Raw genomic sequence first — 25,225 nt, 5'->3', positions numbered from 1 at the left:
CGCTCTGTTCTGTTGGGGCTGTGAGCATGGCCATTTAAATGGACTGCTATCAATTTCCAAGGATAAAGTATCCTTCAACTGAAGCTTGGGTATGATGGCACACATCTATAACTACAGCACCCAGGAGGCTGAGGCAAGGGTTAAGTTCAAGGTCAGCCTAGGCTGCAAAGCAAGAGGTAACACCTCAAAACAAAACCAGGTGTAGATATAGATGATACAGACATGTGAAGTGAGTTGATTTTTTTTTTATTCATTGAAAGGGTATGTAGGCAAGATGAATTTAGTCAAACATATGTGTTAAACTAGTCAGCCATTTGGATTTCCTCTAGTGTTTATTGGGATTCATATGCATGTCGCCTGGCAGCTGACTGCTCAGCATGAATTCTGTGACATGTACACACATGAGGATAGTATCTTCCCATAGAAAAGTGATGGTACCATGACAGTTAAAAACAAAAAACAAACAAAAAATAAAATAAAACACCATAGGTGGGAAACAGAATTATAAGCTAGTGAATGCCAACATTCTTCCAATGCCACATTATTATTACTCATGCCATTGTTTTCAATCCAATCTGCTCTAAATACTCCCTTCCCTTTCAGCTTCTGTTATAGACTAATAGAAACTGAATGATACATAACATTGATTTCCGTAGCTTACCTGTGATCTTATGACTAGTAAAGGCTTCCAGACACTGTGCTGGTATTGGATGTGTGATGTCAAGGTCCCTTTTCATGCTCCTTTTGTGCATTCTCTGGAGACAGCAGAGAAATATTGTCCCATCCTGGTCCCAGGATGAGCTGGTGACAAGTCCAGAATTTTGCTAATTTATGAAGGAGCCAGGAGCTGTGCAGGGGATGAGGAGATCTAGCATGGAATGAAGAACTATTGGCTTTGTTGAGAGCCTTAATGCCTCTGGGCAGTCAGAATCTGATTCTGAGCAGCCCCATGCTGTTTCATTCCTCTTCCAACATCAGCTGCAGATTTGACTATTTAAGAAAATGATAGCTTCATTATGCTTATTCCATTACTGACCCTCTTCCCCAGTGAGTCACAAAGCCAAACCCAAATGTCATAACTAAGGGAAAGCCAACGGTGCGAGTTGTTTTCTGATTCCTAGACTGACATGTGTCCTCTGTGGATAGCTAAGGGTCAAGCAAGCTGGAGTGAATATTCAGAAGTACATCCCTGGACTCCTAACCCAGAAGTTTGGAATAGATGAATATTTCTCCCTCATCCACCCTCAAGTTACCTTCAGCATCTCCAGCATCTGCAAGTTCATTAACAGCCAATTTGTCCTGAAGGCACGAAGAGAAATGATGCCCAGAGCATGGAAGAGCCAGCCAACACTCAAACTCCGGGGTAAGAGGCCATGCCGTTCTCTTCTGCCTGTTAGAGCAGCAAGAATGGGAAGACAGCTTTTCAACTTCCCCCAAGCCAGGGAAGGGACTACGTTGAGAACAAGGATTTTTTTTGTTTTGTTTGTTTGTTTTTTATTTTCTGATATTTCTACTTGGTCTGATCAGTAAATAACATTTTATATTTTCAATTATTTCTGGTTTAAACATAAAAGGACTATATGATAAGTATATATATATATACATAAACATACTGTATGGAAATGCACATATTATATATTCCAACACTATATGATATGGTTATACTGTACACTAAAATATGCAGTTGTAATTATAAATTCTATAGTTACAAAATTCTGCTCTGTTACATGAGAGATAATATATTAACTTAATGTCTATCCTTTCTAAAGCAACAAACTCATCCAACCTACTGGTAGAGAATACATTTTGATTTTGCTTCGATTATAATAGAAGTTTTTCCATATTTTAATCTGCACTACAGGAGATTCGTATTAAGAATGCTCACAGTTGGTACACACATCACCCTATCCATGTTCAGAACACTTTAAACATCTGCAGAACTCAAATCCTCTGCCTATTAAATAGCTCCCTGTTCCTCTTTTCTCCCCTCTGGCTTCTACCAGCTTTCTAACTTCGTGGCTGTTCTAGGTGCTGAGTAAGGGAAGAGAAGTCTTACAGGACTTGTTCCTCTGGGGCTGGCTCATTTCCTTCTCTCTTTGGTTGGACAATATTCCATTGCTTTATTGTGTCTAGCCACTCATCCATGAAAGACTTGGCTTAATTCCTTTGGCTGTTGTGACTCTCTGTGACCATAGGGCCCAAATATCCATCTCCTTGTGTCCTGGATTTTAGTTCTTTTGAGCATATGTATATACAGATGTGAACTTGATAGGTCATATGGTAAATTGATTTTTTTATTGATAAATTTTTCTATACAATGTATTTTGACCATCTTTTTCTTTTCCCCCAATTGCTCTCAGATCCCCCCTCCTCCTACCCAGACAACTTCATGTTCTCTTTCTTTAAAATATAGAAACAAGGGCCTGGAGAAATGGCTCAGAGGTTAAGAGCACCAACTACTCTTCCAGAGGTCCTGAGTTCAATTCCCAGCAACCATATGGTGGCTCACAACCATCTGTAATGAGATCTGGTGCCCTCTTCTGGCCTGCAGGCACACATGCAGACAGAATACTGTATACATAATAAATAAATAAATCTTAAAATAAAATATAGAAACAAAAAAGGAAAAAAAGATACAGAGAACACACACACACACACACACACACACACACACACACACACACACACACACACCAGAAATAAAAATAAGCAAGCAAAAAACAATAAGACAAAAAAATGCCCAAACAAAGCAAAATGAGACAAAAAAAAATCTACAAAGTACCACTGAGTTTGCTTTGTGTTGGCCACTTATTCCTAGATGGATCCTATCCTAAACTGTAGTCAATAAAACCAGTAAGACTTCATTGAAAAAAACTAATTTTTCCTTTACCAGCATGTATGGTGGTATTGTGTTCCCCAAAATATTGTGCATCCTAATAAACTCATCTGGGATTAGAGAACAGAACAGTCACTAGATATAGAGGCCAGAAAATGGTGGCACACACATCTTTAATCCTAGAACTGGGGAGGCAGAGATCCATCTGGATCTCTGTGAGTTTAAAAGCCACCCTGGAAACAGCCAGGTATGGTGATAATCCCAGGAAGTGAGCCTTTAATCCAAGGAAGTAATGGCAGAAAGCAGAAAGATATTTATATAAGGCGTGAAAACCAGGAACTGGTAATTGGTTAAGCTTTTAGGCTTTTAGCAGCAGTCAGCTGAAATGCATTCAGATGAGGACTCAGAGGTTTCCAGTCTGAAGAAACAGGATTAGCTGAGGAATTGGCAAGATGAGGTAGCTGTGGCTTGTTCTGCTTCTCTGACCTTCCAGCATTCACACCAATACCTGGCTTCAGGTTTGATTTTATTAATAAGACCATTTAAGATTTGTGCTACAAGCATGTATCAATTGTAGATAACTTCTTGGTTAGGGGTAGGAGATCATGTCCGCTTCCCCTTCTCAGCACTGGGTCCCCATCTGGCTTGAACCTGTGCAGGTTCTATGCATGCTTCCAGTCTCTGAGTTCATATGTGCATCAGTCCTGTGGTGTCTGGAAGACACTGTTCCTTTGTGTTGTCTATCCCCTCTGATCTTAAAATATTCCTGCCTCATCTTCTTTATTTCCCCTGAGCACTGAGGGGATGGATTTAATGAAGACATCTAATTTAAAACTGAGTGATCTAAAGTCTCTTATTCTCTGCACATTGTCTGTTTCTGCACTAGTTTCCCACCTGCTACACGAAGAAGCTTCTCTTGATGTGGGTTGAGTGAGGTACTGATCTATGGGTATAGTGGTATATCATTAGAAGTCATTTTTTTTTGGTCTTTTTTTCTTTAGCAGAAAAATAGTATTAGGTTTCCCCCTATGCCCATGACCTAGCTATTCTCAGGTTCTTGGCCAATTTATCAGTGTCAGATGTGGTTCCTTCTCATGGAGTGGGCCTTAAGTCCAATCACAGTAGTTGGTTACTCCCATAACATTTGTGCCACTATTACACACAAATATATATATCTTGGAGGCAGGTCACTGTTGGAGGTTGCAAAGTTTGTAGCTGGAAGATATTGATGATTTGCCTTAGTCCTTCTGTATCATGAGGAGTACCCTTCAGTACCATGAATGCTAGTCACTAGGGGTGAAGCTTCTAGTTAGACATCAGCTTGATGTCTCCATGTTCGATGACACATGTGTTTTCTTTAGCCATAGGGCCTTACCCTCAGGTTGTGAAAAGTAGCCAATAGCCTTGGCAATACATCTCAACAAGATCCAATCCTGGTATTGGAGGTTTTACTGGGTGTCATTCAAAGTCTAGTTGGGATATTGTCTTGGCTAATATTTGGTGATTCTATTTAGATTCCTTTTATATATGTATATATTCAGAAAGTTCTACAGTTGGAAGTTTTCATATGTTTTTTCAAATGTCCTTTAGTGTTACCTGTCCCTCTCCATATTTCTTCCTTTACTATTCTCTCCTATTCCCACCCCTATTTAATCCTCCTATTGTAGTTTCTCATTTTCTAGCTCCATCCATTTATCTGACAATTTCATGATTTCATTTTTTCTTAACAATTGAATAATAGTGTGTTGTATAAATGTACTACATTTTTACTGTTCATTCATCAGTTGCCAGACATCTAGTCTGTTTCCAATTTCTGGGTATTAAGAAAGAACAGCAATGAACATGAATAAACAAGTATCTCTGTAGTAGGCTGTAGAATCCCTTAGTTATATGCCCAAGAGTGGCATAGCTGGATCTTGAGGTAGATAAAATCTCAGTTTCCTGAGGAACGGACATACTGGTTTCCATAGTCACTGTACTAGTTTTCACTCCCACTAGCATGAGTAAGTGTTCTGCTTTCACCACATCTTTACCAGCATGTATTGTCTTTTTTTTTTTTTTTTTTATCTTGACCATTCTGACTGGGGTAAGGTGAAAACCCAAAGTAGTGTTATTTTGCATCTTCCTGATGGCTAAGAAGGTTGAACATTTCTGTAAGTATTTCTCAGTCATTTGTGTTTTATCCTTTGAGAATTCTCTGTTTAGTTCTGTACCCCATTTTTAAATTGGGTTATTTGTTTTTTGATGTTCAGTTTTATACTTTAGATATGAACTCTCTATCAGATGTATAACTAGTAACGATCTTTTCCCATTGCATAGGTTACTGCTTTGCCCAAATTATACTGTGCTTTGATATACAAAAGCTTTTCAGCTTCATGGGGTCCTATTTATTAATTGTTGGTCTTAGTGTCTGTGCTAGTGATGTGCTATTCAGAAAGTCTTTCTTGTTCCAATGACTTCAAACCTATCCCCCACTTTCTCATCTATCAGATTCAGGGTATCTGGTTTTACGTTAAGGTCCTTGATCTATTTGGAGTTCAGTTTTGTTTGAGGTGATAGACATGGATCTACTTCCATTCTTCTGCAAACATCATCCAGTTTGACCAGCACCATTTGTTGAAGATACTGTACTTTCTTCCAGTGTTTACTTATTTACTTATTTTGCTTCTTTGTTTAAAAAACAAATCAGGTGCCCTTAGATATATGGTGCCCTTCAATTTGATTCAATTGATTAACATGTCTACTTTTATGCCAATACCAAGCTGTTTTTATTATTTCAGATCTGTAGTACAACTTGAACTCTGGGGTGGTGATACCTCCAGCAGTTATTTTATTATTCAGTATTGTTTTAGTTATCCTGGATTTTTTGTGGGGGGGCATGTTTCTATATGAAGTTGAGAACTATTTTATAATTTCTGTGAAGAATTGTGTTGGAATTTTGATGTGGATTGCACTGAATCTGTAGATTAGTTTTGGTATGATGGCCATTTTAACAATATTAGTCCTGCCAGTCCATTAGCATGGGAGATCTTTCTAGCTTCTGGTATCTTCTTTAAGTTCTTTGTCCAATGTCTTAAAGTTTGTATTATACAAGTCTTTCACTTGTTTAGTTAGAGTTATCCCAATATATTTTTGAGGCTATTATGAAAAAAGAAGAAAAAAAAAAGAAAAAAAAGAAAGGTACTACTTCCTTGATTTTTTTCTCAGTCTGTCCATCATTTGTACATAGGAAGGCTACTGAATTTTGTGTGTGTTAATTTTGAATCCTTCTAATTTGCTAAAAGTGTTTGTCAACTGTAGAAGTTTTCTTGTGGAATCTTTAGGGTATTTTTATATGTAAAATTATATAATCTGCAAATAAAGATACTTTGACTACTTCCTTTCCTGTTTGTATACCTTTGATCTCTTTAAGTATTATTGCTCTGGCTAAGACTTCAAGTACTATATTAAATATGTATGGTAAGAGTGGACAACCTTAATTTGTTCCTGATTTTAGTGGAAATGCTTTGAGTTTCTCTCAATTTAGGTTGATGTTGGTTGTGGACTTGCTGTAAACTGCCTTTATTATGTTGAGGTATGTCCCTTGTATCCTTAGTCTCTCCAGGACTTTTATCATGAAGGGATGCTGGATTTTGTCAAAGGCCTTTTCTGTGTTGACTCAAATTATAATGTGATTTTTGCCTTTCAGTCTGTTATATGGTGGGTTGTATTTATTGATTTGTGCATGTTGAACCATCCCTGCATTTCTGGGATGAAACCAACTCGATCATGATGGATAACCTTTTTGATATGTTTATGGATTTGGTTTACAAGTGTTTTATTAAGAATTTTTGTATCTATATTCTTAAGGGAAATTAGACCATAATTTATGTTGGCTCTTTGTGAGGATTTGCCTTCAGGTACTAGTGACCTTGTAAAATGAATTAAGAAATGTTCCTTTAGTTTCTATTTTGTGGAATAATTGGAGGGGTATTGGTATTAACTCTTCTTTGATAGTCTGATAGAATTCTATACTGAACCCATCCAAGCCCTGTGCTTTGGTTGTTATTGGGAGACTTGTAATTGCTACTTTTCTTTCACTGGGCTTGTGAGTCTGTTTAAATTGCTTATTTGATCTTGTTTTGACTTTGATAGGTCACAGGAATAAAAAAAATCACCCATTTCCAGGTGGAGTACAGATTTTTAAAGTATGTCATTATGCTTCTCTGAATTTCCCTAGTGTTTATTATTATCTCCTCCTTTTGTATCTAGTTTTATTAATTTGGACCATCTTTCTCTGTCTTCTAGTTAGTTTGTCTAAGGTTTTGTCAGTCTTGTTGATATTCTCAAAGAGCCAACTCTTTATTTCGTTCTTTGTGCTTTTTATTTGTCTCTTTTCCATTGGCTTCACCCCTGAATATGGGTTTTCACACACACATATTTTCATCTACTGTTTGTGTGCTGTTCTTCTTGTTTTAGAGCTTTCTTGCATGTCACTAAGTTAGCAATGTGAGATCTTTCCTTTTTTGATGTAGGCACTAATACTATGAGTTTATAGATAGAAATTATATAAATTTGGCTTTATTGTAGAATGTTTTTCTTTATCTGTCTACTGATACCAATAGATTTTCTAGGTATAGAAGTCTGGGCTGCCATCTGTGGTCTCTCAGAGTTTGTAGAACAGTCCCTAGTGGTTTTCAGAGTCTCCACTGAGAAGTTTTATTTTAATGAACCTGCCTTTATATGTTACTTAGTGTTTTCCCAGTTTTTAATATTCTTTATCTCTTTTATACATTTTTAATGCTTTAATTATAATGTGTTATGGGAAATTTTTTTCTTGTTCTGTCTATTTGGTGTTCACTTCTTACACATCGATAGGCACCTCTTCCTTTAGATTGGGGAAATTTTCTTCTATGACTTTGTTTAAGGTATTTCCTGTGCCTTTGACCTGGACTTATTTTCTTTCCTCTCCCCATGCTAGTCTGTTATTCATAGATTTGGTCTTTTCATAACGTGCCAGCTTTCCTGGATGATTTGTGCCTGGATGTTCTTACATTTAACATTCTCTTTGGCTGAGCTGCCCATTATTCTACCTTGTCCTTAATACCCAAGGTATCCTCTTTCACGTCTTGCACTCTGTTGGTGAGGCTTACCTCTGAGGCTTTTGTTTGACATCTGAAGTTTTTCATTCCAGTTTTATTTCAATTGAGTTTTCTTTAGTGATTCTATTTCTTTGTCAAATTCTACTTTCATGTCTTGAATTGTTTTCATTCCCCTCTTCGTTTGTGTTTTCACAGACTTCAATGAGGGATTTATTTATTTCCTAGTTAAGGCCCTTGAACATGGTTTCATAATCCCTGTTTTGAAGTTCCTGGCTTGTGCTTCAGCTATGTTGCATCTCTCAGAGCCTATTGCAGTAGGGTTCCTGGCTTCTGACAGAGGCATAGTGTCTTGGTTGTTTGTGGTTTTGTGCAGGGATCTAGGCATCTGGAGTTGTTATATTTTGAGGTGTTTCTTGGTGTCGATATCTGGTTGTGTCTTTGTTGTGGGGGCATTCCAGTCTTTGGTTGCTTTTGCCCTTTCTGAATCCCAGGCAGATGTGGTGGCTATGGGGTCCCTGGTAGATTGTGTTTCTGCAGGTTGGTGGCTAAGAGGAAAGGCTGAAACAGGCTGTGGAAAGAACTAAGGGGACAGGATTGATACCAAGAGATGGAGGCCTCAGGAATAGAGGTGATGTGGGAAGAGGGACTCTTACAGGCAGGCTGCAGTAGATCAAAGAATTGATTTTTTAATATTTTAATTGAGTTTTTTAATAGAAACTTTAACATTTTTTAAAGTTGCTACAATATTTTACCTTCCTACTAATAAGGCACAAGGATTTCAATTTTTCCACATACCCACAAATACTTATTACATTCTATATGTTTAAAAATAACAGCCATCTTAATGACTGCAAAGTCTCTTGTGGTTTTGATTTATTTGTATTTCTCTAATAATTGGTGACTTTAAGTATTTCCCTAACTTCCTTTCTTCTTTCCTTTCTTTCTCTCTTTCTTTTTAAGATAAGATCTCTAAAACCATGATGATCCTCCTGCCTCTTCTTTTCAAATTCTGGGTTACAGGAGTATGCCAATACCATCACTTCTAGTCCATTTCTTTGTGTATTTGGTAAAATGTTTATTCAAGTCCTTTGTCCATATTTTCCTGTGTGTGAGAGAGAGCTAGTTCTTTACATATTCTAGTTATTAACTCCTTATTCGACAGATGATTTACAAACACGTTCTCTCGTCCTATGGGTTGCCCCCGGTTTATTGTTTGTGTTCTTTGGTGCACAGACATTTAAAATTTTAGTGTAGTCTAATTCATCTAGATTTCTCTTTCTGGCTGTGTTTAGGTGTCACAGTCACAAAATCACTGACACAACCAAATCCATTTCCCTCTGTTTTCTTCTAAGAGTTTTATACTTTTACTCTTGTGCTTAGGTCTTCAATCCAGTATGAGCACATTTTTGTACGTGTGAGGGGCACCTTGAGCTGCCTGTTAGACTAATTATATATATATTGTTGAACATATATACAAATTGATCTGAGGAAAAGCCACAGAAAAGGATGCTCTGAAAGCTTGAGTTAATCATAAAGTGTAGTGGTAAGAGACATAGTTGTCCAGATGAAGACCTGAACTCTGCCATGAAGTTGGAAACACTTTAAAAGGTCTCTTGTGGATACTGCTTGAGATCTGAATCCCAGACTATAAGCGTCAAAGAATGGATCCTGGTTTAGAGAAATGGAGTCTGGCAGGCAGGTCATGGCCATTGCTGGGGTGCAGGTGGGAGAGGTTAGGTGTCAGAGTAGCTTAGGCAGGAGTGCGGGGGTGACAATCAGGACAAACTCACAACATAATAAAGCAGGACATGGTTACTAGGTGTTACAAGAGAATATTCAAGATAATTGTTACCATTCTTACTGGGGAACTGGTAAGGAAGGTGTGAGGAACTGAGAAATGGTATAACTAAAATCCCTGAGGGCAAGAATTTTGTCAGTTCAAGTCACCACGTATTCTGATGCCTAAAGCAGTGTGCCAGGTCAATACTTGGTACTTAATACTTACGTGACAAAAGAATCCATGATGGAGGTCACTTGTAGAGATGGTAGACATCTGTAAACAAGCATCTAATGGGGAGCAGGGGAAACAACCACCATAGTGGCCGCATCATCACGGAGGGCGATTGGGAAATGAGTATCAAGAGCTTTAAGAAACAGCATATTTTTGTCTAAGCAATACCATCCACAGGAGTGTATCCTTTAACAAAACACCCACAGGTATGCATAAAGAGGTGTCAAGCTTGTTCACGGCAGTATTGTTTATAGAAAGATTCACTAGACATGATATAATCAATGCTGGCTTATAATTTAAATAAGACACCACAACCAGTGTAGTCAACAAAAGTTGTGCTGTATATACTGCAGGAAATACTGCAGGAAAGTATATTTTGTGTGAAAAATTCAGATTGCAAATAGATACCGGATAGTTCCTCTTTGGGTAGTACAGAATATTAAGAGTCATTATGTATCTGAAGTATTATTATTTTAGATGATTTCCACTATTCTCTTGTGCTTAGAATTTGAGTAATAGAGAATATTAAAAGTCAATGTGTATCTGCAATATGATTGTTATAGATGATGTTCACTATTCTCTTATGCTTTTTCTTTTACTATAATGAATGGGCACTGCTTTTATGATGCATTAAGAATCATATCTATTCTTAAAGAAATACACAATTTGAGTCTGGGAAGCAAGATTTCTCATGAGACACAGTGGTTTTTTTTTTTTTTTTTTTTTTGTCACTGTGGTATAGGACACAACTGGATAATGTTAAAACAGAAAACCCAGACAGGTGTGGTGGCTCATACGTATAATACCAGCACTTGGGAGGTTGAGACAGGGGGATGGCTATGAGAGCAAGACCAGCCTAGGCTACAGAGTGATACATATTCTGATATCAAACATGAATGAATGAATAAAGAAAGAAAGAGAGAAAGAAAGAAAGGAAGAAAGAAAGAAAGAGAGAAAGAGAGAAAGGGGCTGAAGGGATGACCCAGTGGTTAAGACCACTTGATCTTGTAGAGGACCCAAGTTCAGATCCCAGTACCCACATCAGATGGTCTATAACTGTCTGTAGCTCTAGTTCTAGGGCATCTGACACAGCCACACTCAAATTGGGAACATAAACACACATACCTACATACAAATAAAAATTTTTAAAGAAACACACACAGAGAGAGAGAGAGAGAGAGAGAGAGAGAGAGAGAGAGAGAGAGAGAGCCTGAACTTAAGTTTTACACAATGCAACATTTACGAAAGTGAGAAAAGGGGAGAGGGTAGACACAGAGCAAAGAAAACCTTCAGTTAAGTAGGGCAAGTCCAGAGAGAAATCAGTGGTAGAAAGAAGCCTCGGGAAGCAAGATTTCCAGAGGGAAGGTTAGCTTGACATCTAAGACAGTAGAAGAGCAAGGCAGAGAGAAGACAGAGCAGCTGGTGTTGGCACCTCGAGCTCAGAACCACAGTCACAGGAAGAGCTGCTATGCACAGAGTGGCTTATGAGTGAGCAGAGACAGAGGTACAGATGAGTTTCACGACACATGGCTGAGAAGGAGGGAGCAGGCTGTGCAGAGGCTAAAGGACATGTGGTAGGTATGGGTGCTGCTTGCCTCTTGTTCCATGCGATTCCATGTGGTTTCATTGTCACACTCCTCTCTGTGATGGGCAGGCCAGATGATCTGGATGGACTCTCTGGAGTGCATGATCTTCATGTGTTCTCCAAAGCTCTGCAGCCTGCAAGAGCTCGAAGAGAGCAAGATGCATCTTTCTGACATCGCCCCCCATGATACCACCAGGGATCTCATCCTCCTCAACCAGCAAAGGCTGGCAGAGATGGAGCTGTCCCGCCAGCTGGAGGAGAAGAAGGAGGAGTTGCGTATCCTCTCCAAGCACTTGGCCATCGAGAAGAAGAAGACGGAGACCTTGCTGTATGCCATGCTGCCTGAACACGTGGCCAACCAGCTCAAGGAGGGCAAAAAGGTGGCAGCTGGTAAGGTGCCCTTCCTTTGACAGCGACCTTGGAGTATGGGGAGGATAGTGCTCATGCTAAAGGATGTGGACTTCGAACCTAGGCAGATCTGGGCTTGTTTTATGGCTTTATCATTTAGAAATGGCATCACCTTGGGCTAAGTGGTTAACCCACGTCCCCTTCATTTCTTTCCCTATACTGAAGATAATAAAAAAAAATACAAGAGTGGGGTGTGGATTGTTTTCAGAGCAGGACATGGACAAGGAGGTTCTGGGGGTGTAGTGATGTTTCTGGGTTCTTATAGAAAATGAAATTGTTGTTTTTTAGACAGTGAGAATTCACTGGTTTTATGTACTTGTGTGTGTGTGTGTATGTGTGTGTGTATGTGTGTGCTTGTGTGTTGTATAGATATGTGTGTGTGTTGGTGCGTGTGCCTGTACACACACAGAGGTCAGAGACAGCTGTGCCTTTCTACTCCTTTCTGTCTTATTCCTTTGAGACATGGCTTCTCACTGATACTAGAGCTGTGCCAGAGGGCAGCAAGCCTCAGAAATGTTCCAGTATCTTCCCTTCACCACATTTAGGCTTTCGGACCGCTGTACTTGGCTTTTTATGTGGGTGTTGGGGATTTGAACCCGGGCCCTTGTGCTCACACAGTAAGCCATCTTGCCCTCTTAGGCATCTCCCTACTCTCAAGTTCATTTTCCTTGCAGTAGAAGTGGCATGACTAGTTTAACGTAGGCCAGCTATGTGATGGGGTGAAGGAAGACCGGGAGCTGATCACACAGCAGGTAATGAGCCAGGCCTGGGCTGAGGCTGGGTGAGGGGCAACCAGCAAGACTTTATCCTGAGGGTAAATGGTGAGGGCTCTGAAGCTGCCAGCATAAAAACATGTTGTGATTTATTTCCAGATGGAATAGAGAGTTGGGAATACGGTTCAATAGGTAAGAGCACTTGCTCTGCAAACATAAAGACCTGAGTTCAAATCCCCATTTCCGCCATATAAAAGCAGTACATGACCATGCGGAAGCCTGATACAATGAGAGAAACTTATTAAAAAGCTGGGTATGGCTGCATGGACTAGAACCCCAGCATTGGGGTTGGAGGAGGCGGAGCCTGGTAGATGCAGGAGCTTGCTGGCCAGCCAGCCTAGCTGAAATGGGGAGCTTCTAATTCAGTCAGAGACCTTGTTTCCAGGCAGTGAGTCAGGGAGCAATAGAGGAAGATACCCAATTCCTTCTTCTGGCCTGTGGGCTCATGTATACGAACTCTCATGTATATGCAACACACACACACACACACACACACACACACACACACACACCACACACACACACACACACACACACACACACACACACACACACACACACACACACACACCAGAAAGAAGATCAAGCCTGAGGCAATGGCAGTCAGGTCAGGTTAGAAAGGTTGAGTGTGAGATATCTACAGGACCTCCCATAATAAGAGCAGCAAGTAGTTAGGAATTTATTGCAAAATATTATTTTGAAGTGTACTACTTTTGCTTATGTTGCATTTGTTTAACTCTGTGAAGCTGTGTTACTGTGCCTGTCTAAAACACCTGATGGTCTAATAAAGAGCTGAATGGCCATTAGCAAGGCAGGAGAAAGGATAGGTGGGGCTGGCAGGCAGAGAGAATATGTAGAAGGAGAAATCTGGGAGGTGAAGAAAAAGAAAAGATGTAGCCAGAGAAAGAGGAGGACTCCAGGGGCCTACACAGCTACACAGCAAGCCATGGAGTAAGAGTAAGATTTACAGAAAAAGAGAGTGGGAAAAGCCCAGGGGCAAAAGGTAGATGGGATAATTTAAGTTAAAAAAAAAAAAGCTGGCTAGAAACTGAGCCAAACTAAGACCGGTCAATCATAACCAAGAATATGCCTCTGTGAGTGATTTGGGAGCTGGGTGGTGGGCCCCACAAAAGAGCCAAAAAACAGCAACAACAGGAATTGTAGGCAGAAATGAAGGGAAAGTTCTGGCATAGAACTATATAGGTCTAGAATCTATTGAACTGTGGGTGATAACTAATCATAGGCTCTGTGAGTGATGTAAGATCATCTGGATAGCTTTTGTCAAGGCGACACAAGCTAAAGTCACCTGAGATGAGGAAACTTCAGCTGAGGAATTGTCTCCATCAGGTCGGCCTGTGGCATGTCTGTGGGGTGTTTTCTTGATGATTGATGGAGGGTGAGTTGCCTGCATCAGGTTGGCCTGTGGCATGTCTGTGGGGTTTTCTTGATTGATGGAGGGTGACCTAGCTCACTGTGGGTGGTACCACCTCTGAACATGTGATCCTAGGTTGTATCTGAACGGTAGCTCTAAGTGAGCCCGGAAGCGAGCAGGTAAGCAGTGTTCCTCCACGGTCCTGCTTCAGTTCCTGCCCCGACTTTCCTTGGTGATTGATTGTTACCTGGGAATTGTAAGGGGAGACAACCCCTTTCATCCCAGCCTGGCTTTAGTCAGTGTTTCATGACAGCAGCAGAGAAGCAGCCAGGGCAGCAGATGAGGTGAGAGGAGAAGACGGTGGGGAACAGGCAACATTTAAAAATGAGGAGACCAGACAAAGACATAGAGCAAAATGAGCTAAGTGCTGTTTTTAGATATTCTGTCCCATGTTGCTTTGTTCAGTCTTTTTGTTTTTAACCCTACTGGTCTTTTACTTATATAATATGGTTTCTAGTTTTGTGTCTTTATGGATGTGTGAATGTGTCTGTGTGTGTATAGGTTCCTTGTGCTTTTTCTTTGTGTTTTTTTTTATCTGTTCATTTTGTTTTGTTTTATTCTGGTTCATTTGCTTTTTATTTGTCTGTTTGTGTTCTAAAGAGAGAGAAAGAAGGTGTGGAGTTGGATGGGTAGGGAGGTGGGAAGGACCTGGGAGGAAATGAGGGATGGGAAACCACGGTCAGAATGTGTTTTATTTAAAAAAAAAATATTTTCCATTTAAAAAATGACCATAATGAACAAGAAAAAAATATAAAAAATAAAACAAGGTGAGAAGGCTGAGAAGGGCAAAGTAGGAGTGATAGAGTCATGTGAAGACAGATTAGTGCCAGACAGACAGACAGACAGACAGACAATGCAGAAGGCATCTACTATGTTCCAGGTCTCAGCAATCCACTTAGTCAGTCCATAGTTACTGAGAATCTGCCCATGACAAGCCTGCTCTACATGCGAGCATGCAGCATTTGTCAGTACAAATAGTCTCCCGAAATAGTTTCTCCCTGAGATGAGTGGTGTGCGTCAGGCATCGAGACAGCCATTGTGCAGGCCCCAAGGCAGGGGCTGCTCCTCGTGATGAGGTAACTCCAAGAAAGACAGCATGGCTGGATCAGAGTAAGCCAGAAGGAGTCGTGGAGAGGTAAGGTCAGAGGTGGCGTGGACAGAGCAGGGTTCCATTTGTAGTGTATGCTAAGGATAAAAAAGTGAGCACTAACTTAACAAGATCGTCGTTTGCCATGTGGAAATTAGTATAACTGGGGACCAGGGTAGAAGAGGAAAATAAAGAGGAGAAAGCAGCAGTTATGGCACTGTACCAAGACGGACTCCTCGGGACCCGATGCTTGGCATTTCTGTAGTTCAGGTTCTGCTTGATCAAAGGGGCTGTTTCTCTCAACCCACACCACTCTCACTTCTCAGTGGGAGGAGCATTTGCTTGCTCATATCCCTGCCTCCATCACTAGCTGGAGCACTCCTTAAGGCCCGGAGCTCCTTCTGTCTATTGCATGCAATATGACTCTTGTGGAACAATGACTATCTCACAACAGGGACTCAATGTATGGGCTCCTATCTGTTGACTAGATGGGGAGCCATGAATAACATCAGCTCCTTTCCCCCAGGGCGCAGGCAGGCTTGGTCTTCAAAAGACACTGAATTAAACATTCATAGAGTTATTATTCTGTATCCTTGGCTACCACTGACATCGTTTCTGTTGCAGGAGAATTTGAAACGTGTACAATCCTTTTCAGTGATGTGGTGACATTTACCAACATCTGTGCAGTCTGTGAACCTATCCAAATAGTGAATATGCTGAACTCAATGTACTCCAAGTTTGACAGGCTAACCAGTGTTCACGAGGTCTACAAAGTAAGTGTGTGTGTGTGGTGCAGCCTGCTTCTGGAGGCAGGCCAGGAAGGAAACACTTGAGCCTGTCTTCCTTTACTGCGTCTGCACCAGCCTGAAAAGGAGAGGCATGCAAGGAAGAAGAAGTGCTTTAGGAATCCTTTTAGAATACCCATTCTCAGATGGTGCTTGGGTATCCAGGAGCAGCAATCACCACTTTCCCAGGCACCAGCCTCCTGTTCAGCAGAGTTTCACCCACATATTTCATTAACTAATATAAAACATCATATGACTACCCAGGAACTTCATCTTCTCTGGGACTCATTTTCACTAAAAGCAGAAAGAGGTTGGGGGTATGGCTCAGAGATAAGGTGTTTGCCTAGCTATGTGAGACCCTGGGTTCCATCCCTGACACCAAAAAAAAAAAAAAACAAAACAAAAACAAAAACAAAAACAAAAACAAAACAAAACAAAAAACAAAGTCAGAAATATCTCTTGGCCATCTTGTGTTCCTTCTCCTGTGTTCTTTCCTGCTCCTCATTTCCCCAGGGGGGAAAATCAGTAGCTAAAAAGTTCTTGTCAATGTCTGGAAAATGGCAGGCACATGTGGGTGTTTGGTTGGGACATGAAGGAAACTCATTGAACACTTTTTTGTTTGTTTGTTTGTTTGTTTGTTTCTTTGCCCTGGCAGGTGGAAACAATAGGTGATGCCTACATGGTGGTGGGTGGCGTACCAGTACCTGTTGAGAGCCATGCTCAGAAAGTTGCTAATTTTGCTTTGGGCATGCGAATTTCTGCAGAGGAAGTGATGAATCCTGTCACTGGAGAACCCATCCAGGTAGGGAGCAAAAGAGTATTTCACTCGAGACAAAATGTAACACACGAAAGTAAAGCTCTCGTCTGCCCAGGGTAGGTTTGGCGTATGCTAATAGCATATACATTGCATCGTCTATCAAAAGTCTTTTCTTCCCTTGCTCATGCTCCTGAGCAGGAAAGCTGTGAAGAAGGTTCAGCTTTCCCAGGCTCCAGAGCAGGCTGTTCGCTCTTGAGATTTTCCTGTGACTCATGGATACTCTTCTTTGTGATAGGCCGGTGCTGAGCACACCTCAATTGTGATTCCTGCTTTTCTGTTCAAGCATACCCGCAGGTGGCTTGGCTTTCCTAAGTCACCAAGATTCCTGCTTGGGGAAAAACATGCCCCTGATAGCTCAGAGCTCAGCTGAGGTGTTTACCATTACTGATATGAATGGGGAACTGGACAATCAACCTTGGACAATTTGGGGTGGTTTTGGTTTGGTAAAAATTAGATGTGTATTTATTTTATGACACAAGGTGGTACCTACATTTTTAGGTATTTTACCTGAAAGGAATGAAAATGTGTTCACAAACATATCTCTACTACAGACTGTTTATAGCTGCCATACTTATCATAGCTCCAAACTGGAAATAACCTAAATATCCACAAAGAGGAGAATGGATGGATGAATTGTGGTACATTCTTCTTCCTGGGCAATAAAAATTATGACTATGTGATGTCCTAGAAGGGTAAATAAATCTTTGATATAAGTAAGAAATCAATAATCTCTTCTGGAGGGAGGGTGAGGTTGTGGGACTTTTCCTGGGAGACATGAACAAATATTCATCTCACGTAGGGCACCAGCAACAGGCCAAATGAACAACTGAACCTAAGACTAGCTTAGTGAACCTGTGAGATTATTAGGGATACTTACAGGAGCCTCGAATGTAGCTGTGACACTAAGAAGCCCACCCTAGTATTAGCGACATCTCATGGAGGCTGCCTCCTTGGACCCCTGACCCCAACACACAGTTTTTCAGGCAGCTCCAGCAAAGGCGGTTTCCCTCCCCTTGGGCTTTTACAAACTTTGGGAACTTCCTGAGGTTTGCCATCCTTATATGCTGTATTAGTGTTCTAAGACTTATGGTCTTCCCTTCTCCCCCAGAAAGGAATGCTCTAATTCCCTATGCAGCAGACTGGGGGATGCTAACAAGAAAAAGGCACGAGATAACTTTGCAGAGTAATCATTTTTGATGGTGGTCTCAGAGACATGTGCACTTCTCAAACCTCATGGAGCTAACCACTTTAATAGGTGTTTTTTCATTTTTAGCTAAACCATGCTTTCAAAGTAAAGGCAAAAAGATTCAGTGTTCTCTTTTCAGTGAAGTTCTCTCTGTACAGATCAGAGTGGGAATCCATACTGGACCAGTCTTGGCAGGTGTCGTGGGAGACAAGATGCCCCGGTACTGCTTGTTCGGTGATACTGTAAATACAGCCTCGAGGATGGAAAGTCACGGGCTTCCCAACAAAGTGCATCTGAGCCCCACAGCCTACAGGTTGGCCATTGGTTTACTCCTGCCTTCACTGTCCTTCCGGCTTCCCCAGACCATCTCACTGCCCAGCAGCATGGGGAAGGACAGGAAAGGAAGCTGATGTTAATTCTCCTGTGCTTTGCTGACTTACCGACAGGAAATAGTGCAGGACTTCTACCATAACTTGTGTTGTTGTTGTTGTTGTTTTCTCATGTAACCCCCAGGCCAAATCCAATTTGTTGCTTGTTTTTGTAAGTAGTTTTAGTGGGATAAGACAGTGGTACTTGGAGAAAATAGCCCCAGGACTGAGCTAAATGGAGGGACTGTTTTGTTTGTGGTACCCAACAGAGAAGCTAGAATTCAGCAGCAAGGTCTCATGATATAAGACATATGCTTTTATTTGCACATTATCACTAGCTGATGTCTCTGTGAGTGGCAGTCAGGTAATCGTGACAGAGACTGTGGCTCACAATGCCTGAAACAGGTGCTCCCTGGTCTCTCTCAGGAAAATCTTGTCGGCTTGGTCTAGTAAAGGAAGAAAGAGAATTCATAGTTGTTTTTTAAGTAGAACAAATATAAAGGTGTACACCAAAATAGCACTATTTCTCTAGCCGTTAGGATAGGCCGCACTTAGATTAAGTTCCTTCATACCGGTTAGCTCCTTCGCTGTTAAACTGCCCCACGAAGAAAAGCCACTGCCACTCTTATTAACATGAAGCACAATTAAAAAAAAAAAAAGATCTGGTGAGTTTTTTGCTGTTGTTGTTGTTGTTGTTTTTAATTTTCCTGTTTTCTAAAGAGAGAGAGAAAGAAGGCTTGGAGTTGGATGAGTGGGAAGATTTTGTAGGAGATGAGGGAGGGGAAACCTTGATCAGAATATATTGTAGAAAAAAAATACTCCCAATAAAAGAAGAGCAAAGGAAAACATTTGATATTGAGTCTTACAAACGAAACAAAAGAAATAGCAGTTAACAGCTTACCTCAGCACCAAGAATGCCAGGAAGAACTGGGTAAGGTTCAGACTCCCACGCTAACTAACTAACTAACGGGATATGGGAGGTGGAGAGGGGTCCATTGCCAGAAAAGAAGGCTTTGTGGAGATGGCCCGAGCTGAATCTTGAGTAAGGGTTTAGACAGAACTAGGGTGCTTGGGAGGAAAGACCAAGCAGGAGGGTAGAAACAAGGTGTGTGTGGGGGCCCTGGGGCCACACCTAGCCTTTGGCACCCTGCTCAGAACACTGGCCCTTCATGCCTCCCTCCTTCCCCACTGAGTCCCTCACCCTGATGTCCTAACAGGCTTGATGTCACCTCAGATCCTCCCTCCTCTGCTGTGGGTCCAGGACTGGTCTGTGATCTCTGGTATTTGGCACATTTCTCTTCTCTCTGTCTAGAGCCCTGGAAAACAAAGGGTTTGACATTGTCAAGAGAGGAGAGATTGAAGTGAAAGGGAAAGGAAAAATGACCACATACTTTCTGATCCAGAACCTGAATGCCACCGAGGATGAAATCATGGGGCGAACTACAGCTCTCACCCATCCGAAGGGTAAGTAAATCTACGAGGCTTGTCCTCAATGCCGGGGGTTCCTCACTGAGCTCTTCAGATGTGTCTAACACGGTCCTTGGGTCAGACAGGTAGGATCCCATGCTCCACAACGCTGCTACCATCCATGCAGTGGAAACCTGTGATGATCAGCTTGGCAATCTTTCCCTGGACACTCACACTCTGGGGCGAGGTCTCACCCACATCAGTTTCCACGGAGCTCGTCTATCCAAGAGATGAGCTTTCCCACAGATGCCCTGGCACTAAGGAATTATTCTGAGTGCTTCTCCTGCTCCTCCACCCAAGTGGAGGCTCCTGAACAGGCTTTTCACATACACGAGAAGCTTCCAAAGGGAAAAAGGAATAAAGATCCTACCTCCTGAGCCTCCCCAAAGAGCATCTCCACTTGGGGACAAAGTGTTCAAACATCTTAGCCTGTGGGGGACATTCTCGTTCAAACCACATAAACCCCTATGGGATTAAGCTTTGGGGGAAAGGCTGCAGAATACAGCTACCACAGGCTATCACAGCAAGTGGATTTTTTTTTAAAGGCCATGGTTGCTGAGAAAATTTCTCAAGACAAGTGAGACAATCTATGTGAAGTTAGGACAGATTAATATGTTAATAACATATTAATAGCTCAGCTGCTGTCATTTTTATCAGATGAGGTTTCTTCAGTGTCACGTGAGCCCCAATCATTGGGCACTAAAGATGGACCTAAATATTCCCCTTTGTTTTGATCCCAGAAGTCAAGGCCGAGGGATGATCAGCTGAACTTTCTGCTTAACTCTGGAGACAGGACATGGAAAAAACAAAAGCAAAAACAAAAAAAAACTTTGGGATTCCCTTATTCAGAATCAAGGATGAGGGGAATTTGGGGTTCTGTGTTATGAGAGGCTGAGAAGCTATCTATGGTGGCCAGGAACATCTCTCTTGTCTGTGTTCCTGGCCATCCTAGACCTGTGTGTTTCAGATATTGTCAATCCTGTGAAAGACAGAATTGTACAGTCATGGATGCACTAAACAAATGTTTCTTGAGAAACTCTCTTCTCTCCAGGAACAGAGTGACCAGGCCAGGTACTGTCCTGGGATCTGCTGGCATTTTCCAAACTAAGTGTGTGAGGTCATCCCCTTTACATGGACTATGTGTATATCAAGGGAACCAGATATAACACATGGAACAAAAAGGAAAGTCATTTCAGATAGAGGTGAATGCCCATGATAAAAATGAGTAGTGGAGAAGACCAAGGATGCCTTCCTGGAGGTACAGCTCTGAAGATGAAACTGTGATGTAGGCTACCACATGGCTGCCTGGATCAAGCTTTCCAGGCAGCACTGTGTGCTAAGACAGTCACCAGTTTAGTGAGCCCAAGGGAGACCAGAAACTCACTTGTCTGGAGAGCACTGGAAGAGGATGAGGCTGGTAAGAAAGCAATGGGGAAGAGAGAGATCGGGACTTTCAGAAGCCTTGGCCTTGAGCCTCCTTATCCACAAACAGAAGGTATGAACCTGAAGTATGGAGAAAGGCAAGGCTTGCTGAGAGTTCGTGGGCCTTTCAAAGGGAAGAGATCTCTGATGTTGGGGCTCTTCAGTGGACCACACATTGTCCATAAGAGCATGTCTGTGAAATTTTCAGGCCCCAGGAAGGTCAACAATTGATTTTTCAAGACTTCTGTTGTGCATAGCTCTTCCATGGCAGACCACCAATGGGACTGGACAGGGCTGGGCAGGGTTGGGAAGGACTGTGCAGGATTGGGCAGGGCTGGGCATCTTGCTTAGAGGTAGGAGTCAGTTGTTCTCAGCTGTGCCCAGGTTTTTGTGCCCAGGTTCTGTAGTGTATCTAATTGTTGCTTTTCTGAACACTGGCCAGGAAGAGGAGAAATGGAAGCCACCTCTGTTTGGGGGAAACTGGAAGGGAGAGAGCTAGCATTTTTGGATGACTATGTGGTAAGGGTTTTGCTCACTTGTCTGATTTGACACATCAGTCATAGGACACAGCAGAATCACAACCACACCTGCAACAGAGGCACAACTCTGGGACTCAGAAAGGTTTGTAGTTTATATAAGGCCCACAGCTAGGACATGAGAGGACAGTTTGAGCTTTAGGATTGGCTGTCTCAGGCAGACCACACCCATGTGAGTCTACTTTGAGTTACAAGTCAAGACAATCGTACAGTTTTCCCAGGGAGCTGTGCTGTTCTACTTGGATTCTTAGCTTTCCTGTGGCTCAGTCATGTTCCCTCAAATTTCTCTGGGTCCTGCTTGAGATGGTTTCTGATGACTAGGTGTGATTAGTGGGTATGTCAATGGCAGATCATTTACACATGGTGGGTGACTAATAAACCATCAGATGTGCACCAGAGAGCCCATGAAGTGAGCTCACAAGCCATATGGGCCATGGACCCAAAGACACCCAAATCCACAGCTTTTTGCAACTCTCCCTGGGAGTGTGAACTTGAGTTTCCCATGGCCCACGCTTTCCCTTTCTCTCCTGTGCTTGGCAGTAGAAGCAGCTCTTCACGTTGGACAGTATTTTCTCCTGTGGATAAGACGTGCTTTCATCCTGGTCCCACGGCTAGTCTTGCAGGTTTGCCGGCCTGCTTAGCTCTTGGGCAGCTATGCAGTATTCTCTAAGGAGACATGAGCCCAGATAGAGCACTGATGACAGACCAAAGACATGTTTCTATCCAATGACAGAGGACTGGGTGAGCCACAGGGAGCTGCACCATCAAAAGGCCTACCACAGCCCGAGTGCTGATTCCTAAAGCTCCTTGTCCAACTTGCAGGCAACTCCATTGAAGAGTCTTCTCTCCCCGTAGCCTTGGGGAGGCCGTGTAGATCATGGCTTTCAGAGCTTCTTCAGCCTTAAAAGCCTTATTACTTTTCTGAATCTTGTCATCCCTCCTCTCTCCTTCAAAAAAAAAAATATTTCAATTCTGACAAAAGAGCTCCACAAGAATAGTGATGAAAGAATGTGTGGGAGCCCCACCCCTACCACCCCCTGCTCCTTATATGGGCATCGTTATGAAAATGTTCCCACCAGCAGCCAGAGCCCACTGAGACTCAGAGCTCAGTGACTCTTGTCACCTTAGCATCTACTTGTTTCCCAAGCTCTAGGGAGTTGGATGAACACCCCAGGACTTCCCTCATTGGTCACAGCTGTACCCACCTCAGCATGTGACCACCTGGCTGCCTGCCACACATGGTGGCTGTTTGGCATACTTTTCTATCTGACTGGGCTCATGGCTGTCAGATGTAGACAATCCCTTGCCACCTTCTTGCCCTGATAAGTACCATTTCTCCTGAAAAAAAATTTTTTTTCAGAGCCCTGGCAGCACTGAAGAGCACTATACAGATGCTTCTTTGAGGGCCAGGCTAACCCTTCTCTCAACCTTCTTAAGCCTTCTACTATGGTGATAGGAAGCTCAAGACAGGAACCAGACCCTGTAGGCTCCACCCAAAACCTCAGTAACACTTTGATAACATGCTTTTCGTTCCCTATACAGTGAATTTGGGTGTTTGGCTGTGAGAAGACTTTCCCAGTGTAATTAAAAGGGAGTATTGAGCCAGAGAGAAACTGGGGTATGTTTACTTAGATTTTTAAGCAAGTACCTTTCAGCATTGACTAAAAAGTTTCCCTTCTAGCTGTCTTTGCATATAGGCTCCTTGTTAATGCTTCTTGTGAATTTCAGCTCTCTTCAACTTGTCTCCCAATTCTCCCAGTGACTAAAGAGTAAGGCTTTCCAGGTTGACCTGTATACAATGCTTAGACAAGTAGCCCGGGCCCCTCTCTGCATTGACACCTCCTTAGAAACCATAGTGAGATGTGTCTTCTTGCTAGGTTCCCCTCAGGTAAAGTTAGTCTGAGGGACTTATTCAACCAATTGTTAACTGTTCCTCTGGAGAACTTTAGAGGTTAGGGCCTCTCTCCTGGTCAAGTTTAGGGTTTTGTGGTTACCTGCTGTGGCCTTACTGATTCACTTCTCACTTGTCTCCTGCAAACAGGGGGAAATTTCCCACCCTTGCAATCCCCCTGTTGCAGTGCTTCTTGGATGGGTTTGTGGTCACTTAATTGCCAGGATCCTGACTCCTTACTTTACAGAGTCTAAGTGACACCAGCGTCTTTCTAGACATATCCAATTTATTGGGGTCCAACTGTTTGCAGCCAACTGCTGGGGAGGCTGGGTCACTGTCCTCAGCTCACAAGCCTTCCTGAGTCTTTCCAAAGTGTGACTGTCAAATTTCCCACACCTCTCTTGCTCAGGACTCATGAGTGGTTCTGCTGTTCTGACCCTTGGACTTGGGGAAGTTGGGCTGTTAACCCAGCAAGGCTCTATAGAAGAGGCACCTTGGGAGGTGTAAATGGACACTGCATAAGTAACCTCTGAAAAGAGGAATGGGGGTTGTCAGTGTTAGGGGTGGCCCCTAAAGTCACTCTTGTCACTCTGGGGGCTATGGCAGGTATGCCACACCGGAAGTGGGTCCCATGGGAGCAGTGGGTGTAAAGGGAACAGAAGCATCTTCGAGACAGCTGTGGACAGACAGATAGCTGAGCTTCACCCTGAAGATAATCCAGGAGGTCAAGCATGGGTCTTGTGACTCTGGATTGATAACCAGCTTTATAGGCAGTTCTAATAAGCTGCTGGGTTCAGGAGCCGTCAGAAAGACAGAGAGATCATTGGAATCCAGATTTACTAGGGCCGGGTTGGAGCCTAGGTAGAGCATTTGTTTTCCTCACTCTGAAGGCAGGAGTGATGAAGGGCCTGCTTCACAGAGTTGTTCTGAGGAATACATTAGGCAGAAGGCACTCCCACAGACTCCAGATGTTTATATATGGCAGTCACTTTGAGACCCTACTGCTGAGGGCTCATCTGGAAAGAAATATCTAGTCACTAACAAGGCTGTTAGAGACCCCACAGTGGCTTACAGAAAAGAGACTGTGTAGGGTATGTCTTAGTTACTGCTCTGCTACTGTAACAAAACACAAGGACCAAGGCCACTTACAGAAGAAAGAGTTTATGGCTCTTGAGGGAGAAGAGTCCCCCATGGCAGAGTGGAGGCAGAAAACACTCAGAATGTATGCATGGTGGCTGGAGTAGGAAGTTGAGTGCTTACATGTTGAACCTCAAGCACAAAGCAGAGAGATTGAACTAGAAATGGTGTGAGTCTTTAAATTCTCAAAGAGCACATACAAGTGACATACTTTCTCCATCAAGGCCTCACCTCCTAAACCTACCCAAACAGCACCAGCAACTGGGGGCCAAGTGTTCAACTACCACAGCCTATGGGGGTCATGTTCATTCAAACCACACAGGGAGCATTGGATGAGCAGGAAAATGTGATCCTTCTGCAGGCATGAAGACCTCCAACCTCTCATAGAGCATCAGGCACTGTG

The 25,225-nt window shown here is 42.4% G+C and overlaps 1 protein-coding gene across 1 annotated transcript in view; it reads left to right on the top strand.

Annotated features, from left to right (window-relative positions):
- Positions 1–25,225, top strand: part of LOC102902817 (guanylate cyclase soluble subunit beta-2-like) — a 69,262-nt gene that overhangs the window by 39,474 nt on the left and 4,563 nt on the right. The window contains exons 8-13 of the mRNA XM_076545151.1: positions 1,147–1,363; positions 11,583–11,903; positions 15,838–15,986; positions 16,654–16,800; positions 18,160–18,314; positions 19,682–19,833. Coding sequence (XP_076401266.1) covers positions 1,147–1,363; positions 11,583–11,903; positions 15,838–15,986; positions 16,654–16,800; positions 18,160–18,314; positions 19,682–19,833 — 1,141 coding nt within the window. The remainder of the gene's footprint in view (positions 1–1,146; positions 1,364–11,582; positions 11,904–15,837; positions 15,987–16,653; positions 16,801–18,159; positions 18,315–19,681; positions 19,834–25,225) is intronic.

Source organism: Peromyscus maniculatus, chromosome 9, assembly GCF_049852395.1.
Source record: "Peromyscus maniculatus bairdii isolate BWxNUB_F1_BW_parent chromosome 9, HU_Pman_BW_mat_3.1, whole genome shotgun sequence".
NCBI classification, from domain to species: Eukaryota; Metazoa; Chordata; class Mammalia; order Rodentia; family Cricetidae; genus Peromyscus; species Peromyscus maniculatus.
The sequence above is the reverse complement of the archived record's forward strand: the minus strand, read 5'-3'. Positions and strand labels throughout refer to the sequence as shown.